The sequence below is a fragment of the Xiphophorus maculatus genome, chromosome 7 (assembly GCF_002775205.1).
Source record: "Xiphophorus maculatus strain JP 163 A chromosome 7, X_maculatus-5.0-male, whole genome shotgun sequence".
NCBI classification, from domain to species: Eukaryota; Metazoa; Chordata; class Actinopteri; order Cyprinodontiformes; family Poeciliidae; genus Xiphophorus; species Xiphophorus maculatus.
The window spans coordinates 3,476,764-3,489,232 of NC_036449.1; the positions used below are offsets into that span (position 1 = coordinate 3,476,764).

General features: G+C 41.3%; 1 protein-coding gene across 5 annotated transcripts in view; it reads right to left on the reverse strand.

The window, feature by feature from the left end:
• Positions 1–11,399, reverse strand: part of akap11 (A-kinase anchoring protein 11) — a 28,880-nt gene extending 17,481 nt beyond the window's left edge. For 2 of the 5 annotated variants that reach the window (XM_023337317.1, XM_014470523.2), the window contains exons 1-5: positions 11,091–11,399; positions 2,757–2,858; positions 1,303–1,413; positions 1,163–1,216; positions 930–1,055 (exon numbers count right to left, since the gene is read on the reverse strand). In XM_023337317.1, the coding sequence (XP_023193085.1) occupies positions 930–1,055; positions 1,163–1,216; positions 1,303–1,413; positions 2,757–2,819 (354 nt within the window). In that variant the 5' untranslated portion in view covers positions 2,820–2,858; positions 11,091–11,399. Of the gene's footprint in view, positions 1–929; positions 1,056–1,162; positions 1,217–1,302; positions 1,414–2,756; positions 2,859–10,827; positions 11,023–11,090 lie in introns of those variants that run through there. The other 3 variants (XM_023337314.1, XM_023337316.1, XM_023337315.1) reach the window with 3 other exon arrangements.
• Between the last annotated feature and the right edge of the window lie 1,070 nt (positions 11,400–12,469).

A 12,469-nucleotide genomic window follows, 5' to 3' on the forward strand; every position in this document is an offset into this window, starting at 1 on the left:
ACAGTGGGAATGGACTCGTACGCATGGACCCACCACTACTGCCGAACTGTAGCAAATTAAACCAAAATTATTTCTTGGGTTTCACCTGTTTTTAATGAGATGAGAAAGTGCCAGACTGCGGAATGTATCACAAATACATCGTCACTACAATGTCACCGGAGGCAATATTCATATCGTAAAGGACTGTTTGCGGTTGGTTAATATATTTCCAACTGTTATAAACTTGGGCTTCACTTCCTAATGTAATATTTACCCAGTTAGAGACTCACACTTGACACTAACAGCAAACGGTCACAGAGTGATGGAGGCACAGACGGGAACGAGAGGAAAGAGGAAAACAGGCAGATGATACCACACCTGATTTTGCCATCACAATATTTACTAGTATTGCAAGATTTTTCCAATATTAAATATCTCTACTCCATTGATCCCGCCCCACCCACCGCTCCTCATCTTTGTTCCTCCCTCAACTGTTTGTTGTGCACCAACATTTGTAGTTTACAACACAGACTTTAAACTGTTTGGAAATATATTAAAAATCCTGAACCCTATGAGAGCGCCACCTGTTACTCTGTTTTAAAACTACAGATGGCTGCATAAAGCTCCACTACTTCACTGACAAATTATTTTCCAAGTTTTCTTATAACAGAAAGAAAACTTTCTGGTTTTCCTCAAAACCAAGGAAAACAAACAAGCATATCTGATTTTTGTGCTGATTGTTTCTTGAAAATGTTTTTTTTTTCTCATAATAAACACTATTAAAAGTTGACACGAGAATAAAAGTTGCAGCAGGTACAGAGAAGTTTAACAGCCAAGTTGCCGTTTTCTCACTTCCTGTCTGCGCTCTCCTCACTTCCCCAGCTCATTTCTGCTTTCCTCATCCTGCTGACTCAGCAGATCACTTCCCAACACGCGGCGCCGGCGGCTACCTGAACGTCTCTGTGCTCCGCCAGCCTGCGAGAGTCTTTGAGCAGCAGGACCTCGTCGCTTTTCAGGCTGTGCGCGTGGAGAGACTTGAGCAGCTCGCACAGCGCCGCGGGCAGGGACGATAGAGTCTGGGTGAAACAAACAAACAAACAAACATCAAGACAGAATAAGAACCCGTCAGACTGAACGACAAGATCAAACGAAGAAGCACGGCAGCTGTGGGGCGGTGCCCGACCTGCTGGGTGGAGTCCTCCCCTTCAGATTGTCCGGGCAGACACACGAAGTGAATCTGAAAGAACACAGCTCACGGTCAGCGTTACATTATCCATGCGTGGATGCGACTGAGCTCCATCGGTGCAGCCGGGCACAGCAAACCTCAGAGAGCCTTGTGGCGTCTCTGGCTGGCAGCTCCAGGCCGACACCGCACAGCTCCTTTCTGCTCCTGAAGAGGCTCTTTGCAGACTGGGCTCCAGAGTCACGCACCGTCTGTAAACATACATACACACACACACACACGGTGAGGTCCGAGGACCGACCGCACTTTCTGGATTTATCCACTGTGGCCGGCAGCCTGACAGAATGTCACTAAAAACGGACAGCGGGACGCACATCGTTTGACGTGTCCAAGAAGCTCTGCATTCCTGCAGAGAACGACTGCACAAATAAAAAGCTAAATCACAATCCGGCACTGAACGCAGGTTCTGTCCTGCTGGGAGGCTTTTTAAAGAAGCAGCTGTGGTCAGATGTCAGCTACAGCTACAACATATCAACTCAGAGTCATCATAAAAATATCAATGTGAGCAATTTTGCACAAGAACTGCAATATGCAATTTTCTAGCCTATTGTCAGGATATATGCAAGTCAAATGTAAGGCTTTTTAGGACCTTTTAAATGCCACCTTGAATGAAATTTATGACCAAAAAAAAAAAATCCTGTAAATATAGGGGACAGTTGCTATAACAATAACCCCCATAGCACCTATCTTAAAAGTTTATTTTGTTTTTGAATTCACCTAGCCTCATATGGACTGGAAACAGAAGTGAGCCAGTGGTGAAAACAAATGTTGTCCAGCTAAGTGGTGATACATTTTTTTTCCATTTACGTTAAACGCAAAAATCTAGCTCTCTAGTTAGCGAAGATTTGTTAGCAGGTAGTTAGCGATAGCCTCAACCGCCTTGAGTCACAGAACACAATGAAGACGTCTAAGAAATGAAATAGTCCTGGCACAACAAAATGTAAGACCTGTGATTAACCATTAGCAACACCACCATGGTAACCATGGTAACCCTGGTAACGCATTGTGTAGGGATGCACGATATATCGGCACTCACATTGATATCGGCTGATGTCAGTCTGTTTTTATAACATATTAGTATCTGTTCGATAAATAAAACCGGGCTGATATGAACAACCGATGTTGATTTTATTTATTTGATCTTCTTGAAGTCTGTTTCTGGTTGGTATTTTTCCCCAAAGGTGTTGAAACAATAGTGAAATATATAGAATATCGGTAAATATCGGTTATCAGCCATAACAACAATAGTAATATCTGCCCAAATTTTCATATTCCTGCATCTCTAACAACAATAGAAGTCAAAATATCAGTTCTGCCTGCAAATATTTCACAACTGGAAAAAACATATTAAGAAGAATAACAAAAACAGAAAACAGCTACAACTGTATGTCCCTCCTAATGTCTAGAACCACTGATTCATACACACATGGCTCTGGAGCTCGTTTTGTGAGCTGATCCAGTTGGACCTGATCAATGTGAGCATTCCTATATCAAAACACTCAGAAGAGAATGTTTTGTGTCCTGGCAGACAAACCTCTCTCCGTACGGACGCCCTGGACCTGACCGGGCCTCCTCTGACACGAACACCAGCATCCATGGCAACGGAGAGGCGCTGGCGCTCCGACGGTCGGCTCACCTGGAAACAGAAAGAGGATGGACTCAGCCGCCCAACTTCCAGAAATATTTCCCGATATCCCCCCCCCCCCCCATTTCGACGCACAACAAAAGACAAAAAAAAAAAAAGGTGAACCCTTTGAACTCTAACGTGCTCCTTCACCACAACCACCACAGCCAAATGGGAACATCAAACTTTCACTTCATTTGTGGAAAAATTCTGAATTCCACAGTGGAAAAGCGTGTGAGTCACAAACAGGAGGGAATTACAGTGACTTGCATACGCATTCACACTCCTTGTACTCCCCCTCCGCCCCATTTTTCAGGTTATGACTTTAATGCATTTTTGGGGGGATTTTAGGCCACAGATGAACAATATTCTGAAGTGGGAAGAAAGACATGCATGGCTTTAGAACTGAAAGGTGTGGCAGGTATTTGTATGCATTCTGCTCTCTTGTACGTGAATACGCTTTGATCTAAACCAATCTGTGTTTATGGAGGTTGTTAGGGCTGGATGACGTGGCTTCAAAACAAAGTTGCTGTTTTGTTTTGGGTTTTTTACACCAGATCTAATGCCAATCGATTTTTGACAGAATATTTTATTTTTTAAAAGTGCACTCTTTTTAATGCACTTTTAAAAGGAATGCATTTTTGTCTGTATTAAACACAGAGAAGAAAAATGTTTTGTGCCCTGGCAGACAAAACCCTTGTCCGGACGGATGTGCAACGACAGACGGCTACGAGAAATGCTATGTAATCACTAGAATGCAGTCATGAGATTCGCAGAACAAAGGTACAACTTTAACAAAAAAAAGTCTTAAAATTACAAGAAACAGAAGTTCTTTCAGTGAGAAAAAGCCTTTGTCAAAATGTGACATGACTCATTGCAGTTCTTTTCTTCAAAACAGACAGATATTTGCACAGTCATCTGGTAGTAATGAGCATTTTTATCATCTGTTAAACGAACGTTAAACAAGAAATGCTTGATATTTATAATCTATTTTTCGTCATTTCTTCTGTTGGAGTTCTCGTAAAATTACGACATTAATCACTTAATATAATGACACGATTCTGGACATTAGCACAGTGTTCTTGTAATGTTGGAACTATGTTCTCGCTATTAAAAATAAAATATTCATTTGAAGCATTGACCTGAATTCAAAGTAAGAAAATATAGATAAAAAATTGGTTGGGACACCCATTGTGTTTGGTGACATTACTCTTAACTATGGAAACTCAAGGAGTCAATTGATTTAAAAAAAAAAAAAATCCAGATTTCCCCCCCCAAAAAAAAAAAAATCTAATCTTCAAAAAACCAAAAATTCCATTAATCAATAACATCAATTGAATTTGAATCACCCAGTCTTTTGTAGCCTCTTTCTTCCAGGACATCTCCTGTGACCAACTACCTTGTCCAGGCTTAAGACCCCCACATCATGATGCTGCCACCATCGTGTTATATGGGGATTAGTTTTCAGGGTGGTATGTAGTTTTAAAACACACGGCGTCATGTGTGGCCAGAGAACACTTCAGCCGTGACCTCATCCTTTTGTGTGTCCTGCATAGCTTGTGGCAAACTGTGAAACATCACTTCAAGGTGTGTGAAAACTTTTAAGCCCCCACTTTAATCCACTGCACCTGTGTGCCGATGAGCTCAATCCTGCGGGATAACACGGCTAACCCGGGTTTACCTCACACTCAAGTGAAGTCGTCACGAACGGAGCTCTCAAAAGCCGGTCTGGACTCGTCACGGCGGCTGAGAAGTTACCCCGGGCCGCACTTCAATGAAGCCTGGAAACCGGCGTGACCCGCCGCGACGATCAAACGGGGCGCAGAGAAAACAAGAGGCATTTCTGTGTGCGTCTTGAGTAAGCGGAAACACGCTCGCTGAGCAGCGCTGGAGCGCCAGTAGAGGAGGCAAAATATTTACAGTGTACAAGAAGGAGAAGTTTCCCATGAAATCTAAGCCGCTGCCTTTGAGGTGCGACCCAGAGCAGATAGAGCTGAGTCAAGATTGCGGGCAGGTGGTCCGTCAGAGTCCGCCTCCCGTATCCTGAAGAGCCGGCTGGGGAGGAACGAATGTTGTCATCTTCCTCTGGTCGTCCAGGACCTCCAGGCTTCTCAATGGGGCCTCAGCAGAAACACCCCAGGGCCTGACCCCAGCTATCCACAGCATCCTGGCTCAGTCACAAAGGCAGTCGGCACAATTAGCCCATTACATTTGAGACACCTGGTAGAGCACGACACTCAGGAAGAGCACACCTGACAGCGAGGAGGAGGGGCGCCCATCAGACCGTCAGTTCCCGAAACCAGTGCCATGTAAGGTTGTTTTTCCTCTATAGCGATGCCCAAACCACACATACACAAAAAAATAACCTTGTAGCAGCTTATGAAGGGTCAATAGATGTTACACCATATTTGAAAAAAACTGATGACTACCCCGCCTCTCGCCCGGCACGTTAGGTGGAGATAGGCACCAGCACCTCCCAACCCCACTATGGACAAGGGTGTTAGAAAATGAATGGATGGATGATAACTAATACAAAATCATTAAGTACTTGATAGTAGAGTAGTAAAGTGTAGTATTTTACTATAACACTGGTCAACAGACAAAAAATTGTCTGTTTTTTTTTTAAACTTTTTTGTGTGAATTTGATGTGAATCGAAAAATCACATTGTTTTTGCTCTATCAGGTTAACTTTCTGAACTATGGAGCAACATGAGCATCAAAATTCATGACTTGTTCTCACATGGGGAGATTCCATCAGGACCGAAAAGAGACGGAGAATTTTACACATTGAAGACGTAATGCTCAATTTACATTTACTTACCTTTAACAGTGTTTATAATTCAATTTACAAAAATCGAAATTTGTAACATTTAGTTAATACACTCCGTTAGAAAGAAATAAATTTTCTCTCCTGATACCTGTTTTTGAGTGAGAAATATTACCGAAATTAATTGATAATGTCACAAAAATGTCCTCAACTTAGTCAGAAGATCAGATTTCTCTACACCAAATTAGAATAAAAACCTGACCTGATTGACAAAAATTGATGTCAATTTTTGATTCAGTGATGAAAAATAGTCCTAATTCAGTTGAAAAAACCTAGACAACTTCCAAAAAGTATTTTTTGTAACCCAGTGTAAGTTACATTCTGGTCACAATATCTGACGAGCTATCATGTTCTGTGACTGTCTATGTTTCCATAATAGTGATAATGCTACTGGTCAGATGTTACGTTTTGTTCTTTGTTCGTCTTTTTCTTAATTTTTCCTTTTGTGTTTGTTCTCCCCTTGCAAAATTTACGTTCTTTGGGGTAGCACTGTGTTAAAATGCAGCAGCGCCTCCTATGGCCACAATGTACGATCTTCACAGATCTGTAACAGGTGTTCAGACCGCGCACTGGGTAAATACCTCGCTGGGCCCAACTGACTCTGTCTCTTAAGCCAGCAGAAGGTTACGTCCAGAAATGTTGAGGCTAATGCAAACCTCTGAGACCATCCGTTCAGAAAAAGTCATCATCGCATCAACCAAAATCTAACAAAGTTCAGTAGATCTCACTGCCTGGTGCTGATCACCTCAGACACCAAAAAAAAAAGAAAAAAAAAAAAGAAATCAGCCACCTGCCATAAGCAGACTCTGTGTAGTCTGCAGCCCGGTTTGGTCAGGAGGCTTAAGTGGGCCAAGTTCTTAACGTGGGTGGCCAGAAGAACAGATAAACAAAGGTCAAGGGAGACGAGTGGGAGCACAAGGAAACCCCCTCACAGATGGCCGAGAACAAATACTGGAGGATAATGAAGCGCAGGTGTCCATGGGCAGGTGGACGGAGGAAACTGGAAGTCAGTCAGAACTTCTTTCCTTTGTTGGAAACCTAAAAGAGCAATTGAGTCGAGCCGGTGCTCTCACAATAAACGTTTGTGTTTATCAAGTGCATTTGATCGTATGAGTACCAGCAGGAGTCATTACCTCATTAACTTGTTTTAGAGAACCAATTGGGTTTTAGTGGTACCGCTTTAAAATTATTCAGGTCTCATCAGTCAGACAGAACCAGGTCTGTAACCAGGTCTGTAAATGTGCTGGTTTTGAATCCTCTACTTCATGGGGTTCCACAGGGCCCAATCCTAGGCCCCTTGTTCTCTGTTGTCAATTTGTTCTCTGTTGTCCAGATGTTCCATAATTTTAACTTTCATTACAGCACTTTGTCACAGTTGTTGTTACTTTAAAGTGCTTTATAAATAAAGAAGCAGTAGCAGTTTGCTGCACTGGTGCATAGAGGTGTGTTTAACAGAACAGTAAGGTGGAAAATAAAACGGCATTGACTACAAAAAAAGGAATTAGTTTTGCCTATTAATCTGGGATGTTTTACTGGGATATTTCCAAACAATATGAAAACCAATATTTACAAGTGGGAAACATTTAAGGCTGCTTCTGGGTCTTCTCAGCAGCAGTTCAAGTCTAGGACAGACCATCCAATGCTTGGAGAAATGGAGAAAAACCCAAGAGCACCAACTCTGACTGTTCAGGCTTCTGCTAGCTTGTTAAATGCTTAAATTCATGACTGGTATGTTTGAAAAGAGATAAAGAAATATGACTTATTTGGAAGTGTACCTGGGAAAAAGCTTTTCTAAAAGGAACCTGGCACCATAACTTAGGTTTGCAAGACTACTTGAATAATGTCCTTTGGATAGATAGGACCAAAGGAAGAGTTGTTTGGCCATAATGCAAGTAGCCTGGTAAAATCCAGTCCCTTGTTCTATGTTTTGCTTCGTACAAGGCCACGAATAACCAGGTTTGGAGATAATAATAAAAAACAAAGCACTCCCTGGGTGCTACAGAAGGCAAGGCATTCTCTTATTACCGTAATGCGGCAATAACTCTGGAAGGAGGTCAATCTGGACTCACCAGATCACATGACCTTCCATCACTGTAGAGTCCAATCTTTTTCTCCGATTGGCCTCAATGATTATTGGTTTTCTTATGTTTTTCTTTAATTTTACGTCACCAAATAATTCAGAGATCACCAATCATGGTCATTCAGGGATCTTTTCTGACCACATTTCTTGCTCAAAAACGATGGTTTTCCACTTTCCCTCCAGTGTTTAACAAGCCTCTGGACGGTTCTCAACCCAATGTTTGTTTCTGCATCTCCAGATGTTTTCTCAGCTTGATGCCAACGATCTGACCTTTCTTAAACAGACCAACGTCTTTTCCACGACCACAGGATGCGCCTTTCAGCACGGTTGTTTGAGAAATGAGAAGTTCCTCATTACATCAGCTCGGGTTAAATAACTTGTTGCCAGCTGGAAAACAGCTGTCCAGGCACCAACTGTCCAACAGGAAGCTCAGATCTATTTGCTCAGTTGAAGTCAGGAGGCAACGTTTTGTTTGGCCAGGAAGTGTAATGTCCTTTGTATGTCAGAGCATTCTGGGGTTAACTATGAGGCCGTCTGTCAGACAAATGAAGCTTTGCCCAAACTGGGTCGTCACCAGAACAACAATCCCAAACACAGCAGCAAGGCTGCAACAGAATGGCTGAACAGACAATACAGAATCAAGGTCAAATGACCTCCAGACTGAGATACTGAAGGACATTTAGTTTTTCTATCTTAGCGACATCATTGTTGTAATCATGAATCACAAATACTCCTACTGTGGTGGTCAGTGATTGATCAGTTGGGAACTTGATAGTCTGATTGTGTCCTGACCAAAGACCATTCATTAGCACTAGCTGGCCGCACAGACCCACAAACACTCTTCTGTGTAGAAGCTGTTCCTAATGGAGGAAGTCTCAAAGTTTACTATTTTCGGTATGAGTGAGTTGCTTAAAAGTGAACTCAGAGGAGGAACCAAGGCCAGATCGAGAAAGAGAAAACGATACTTTACATTTCATTCAAGTTGCTACAACAAATAGCCAGACTTCAAATTTTCACCATTTTCTACTTTTGCTGTTTGTTTTAGTTGTTTTGTATTCCATTATATAACGTTTGAACAAAGTTATGCTTTACCTTCAACAGCAGCAGGCCAAAGGAAAATGTTTCATTTTGAAATAACAAAGGATCTGTGTTTCAAAGTGGTTCCACGCTTTCGAAGGGTGACGTCACGTCTGCTCTCAACGTGGCTTAAATAAAGGCCGGTGACTGCTGACAGGGTGACACCCAGGAGCTACTGGATGTCTGAAAATAAGAACAAATCTACCATCAGTTGTTTTGAGTTGCTAAAATGACACTAGTCCTGTCACGATAGAACAGGACTAGTTCCAGTTTACTGCTGGACAATAAACTGTCCCAGTAATTATTGCGATAAACGATAATATTGTTGTTTTGAGATCATTTTCAAGTCATATATTGATAATGACATATTACAGCAAGTTCGTCCTGTCAAAGACCTGTTAGCTTTAATTTAGTAAAGAGCACTGACTCCACATAAACCTGCTTGTTTTGTTGTGTGCTAGTTGCTAAACAATGAAATTACAGGAAACTGATTTGACTTACGGAGGATAACACAAGTGTCATGTTATTTCTTAAATGATCCTGATACGTTTAGGATGAAGACACTAAATTCCTCTTTGTCCATTTCTACTCTATTAGCTGCTCTACTTAACAAGCAGATGTTACACAGAACTACAGAAAACATTTAGGGGCTCAAGGGACTTGTCTTTTTTGAACTCGGGTAAAACCCAGTCGTCTTAGTCCAAAAACAGCTGGCAGTCTGCTGGAATTTAAGAATGATGAAGTGTCTCAGTTTAAATCCACATATGTCTTTTGTAATTTACTCTCTGGAGATACAATTCCTTCTTCTTCTTCAGTAAGGTCTGTTCATCCCCTCTCTGCAACCTTCAACCATTTTGACTGATATCTCACCAAACTAAACTTGGGTCATAAAGAAAACAAGATTCCAGATTCTAATGAGAAAATAGCATAATACCTTTGTTTTCTTCCTACAAACCATCATTCATTCAATCCATCATGTGAAAACAGAAACAGTAGGACGCAAATGCAAACCGATCTCCCAACATGTCCGTCTGACTGAAATAAAGAAAAAAAACAACAACAATCGGCATTTGCCAAAAGTTGTGTACAGAAACCCAACATGTTGAAGAAAAAGCTTTAACTTGTGGAAGACTAAGTGAAGCCAGAGTAAAACATGGAGGTGGTAGCATCATGCTGTGGGAATGCTTTTCTTCAGCATAAAAACGGTAAAAAAAAAAGAGTTAAACTGAGTTCATTTCTAACATGTAATCGAATTGAACGTGCCAAACTTAATTTATGTTTGTTTAACATGAAAACTTAATAGACTTAATATATTTACTTAATTTGAGTAGTTGTAACAAATCAAGTCAGTATTTTTTTGATGGGTTTCTTTTTTCTGTGTAGAGAATATTTGAATATTTGCAGACCCCTGGTATAGGCAAAACTCCACCGAACAAATGATCAATTTGAAACATTTTTTTTAATTAACAAAATAGAAATACATACGTGGAAGGGGTTTTCTTCCATCTACCAATGAAGTTTGTGATGGTTATTAAACAACTCTATAATGTTCAAAATGATAATACTTTAACAAGCCACTATCAGCTGGAGTCTGTCAGAAATACTCAGATGATGAAAACTGAAGCAGACTGTGAGGGTGTGGAAAAGAGGAGGCTGTCCCCTTAGAAACAACGATGGTGTTCTAAAGAAAATACACACTGCGACAGCACTGTTATAACCACACCACATTATGACCAGGACACAAAATTGGTACAATCATCCCATGGCTACACGGGGAGCTACCACCAGAGCAGGCCGGCTGTTCGTAGGAGGACCAGCCGCATATCTGTTCCTGCTCCCGGGTCAGGAAGCGGCAGCCAGCCAAGGCCACAGAGGAGCCTCACTGAGGATGCTGATGGTGATTCTCACGGCCACAGCACGTAAAAGCTTAGCCAGCGTGCTAACGGCAGCACATTATACGTACACACACATATATATTTATACAGATTCAAACAGACCTTAAGAACAAATAAAATGACAACAGTCCACTTAAGAGTGAGGCTCCCTGGGAGGCGACAAGCTGTCAATTATGAAGCTAGCAGCAGAAGCAGGCAGGCCGCGGTCGGCTCCGATTTGTCACCCTAACATCTCTGACTAGCTAGTCACAGAAACGACGGTGACATTGACATGCATTCAGTTAACCCCCTTTCCACAACACGCAGCTATGTAACTGTTAATGTTAAACAAGTCCGTGTTGTGTTATAAAGCCCCCCCGCCTCACCTCTCAGTGTCGGACTCCAACAGCGCTGACGGGAGCCGCTGACTTTGATGGGCAGTCCGGGAACGATTCGACTGTTTTGGATTTTTTTTTTTCAACCTCAACGTGACAACATAACCCACCATGTCAAACCAGTGCCGGTCTCTACGGCTGAAATATTGTAAAAACGTTTGCAATATTTTATTATGTAAGTTTGGAATGAATTTGTTTTTCTAAAGGCAAACTTACACCGTTCACTCATTTAGGACAACGAAATGGCTCCCAGAATCGAACCGAGCTTCCCATTCACGGCCTATTGCAGTCTTTCCATAGTCTTCCCATGAAAACAAAAGTCAGGCATCACAAGTAGAACCCAGATTCAAAAAAAGATGTCGCACTCTGTAGGACAAAAATAATCAAAACTCGAGAATTTCAGGAGTATATAAAAAAGTAGAATTACTCGCGTACTGAAACATGGCAACTTGTGTGAGTGTACGTCACTCAGCTTCAGCACTGTTCATTTTTATTCGTAATATTTTGTGAATAATACATCTACATGAAGGGTTAATAAACGAGGCAATACATTTAATAGAATAGAATAGAATTACTTTATTCATCCCAGCAGGGAAATTATTTCGCAGTTACAGCAGCATAGAGACAAGACACACAACAACCACCACTGAGTAGCAATTGTAGACAAAATAAAAATAAAAATAAAATATAACATACTGTCAATATAAAAAGCAGCTTAGAGCAGTCCTTGCAAGGATTCAAAAATGCAGATACAGTATGTATATGTACAGCAAGTGTACCACAGTGCAGTTGTGCAAAATTGGACTGATTAGTGCAGAACAATGATTTAGCTTTTATTGTACAGTGAGATGGCATGTGGCAGGAAGGATTTCCTGTATCTGTCCCTACGACAGCGGAGCTGGAGCAGCCTATGTGAGAAGGTGCTCCGCTGTCTGTCCACTATGTGGTGGAGAGGGTGCTGTTTATTGTCCATAATAGACAGAACCTTCTTCAGTGTTAATCACTTAGAATACAAAAAAGAATAAAGCTGCATTGGAATTCTCAATTCCTATATATATATATATATATATATATATATATATATTGTTTTCCTTTTATATGAACTTGCTACATAGACTTAACTACAAACAAGAAGAGCTACATGAGACAAACTTTGAGGTAAACTACAAAATATAAAATCTAGCTGCTGGGAAGTAGAATAGCAAAGACATTAAAGGGTGGCTTAAAAGTGTTCAGTGCTGCGTATTTTACTTTAGTCTCAAAATTGGCTAACATTTACTCTGCTACTTAGTGTGTGTGACAATTCATGTACTCTGACTGCACACAAGTCAAACAGTGATGATGTAAGCATCCACATGTAGTGGATAATC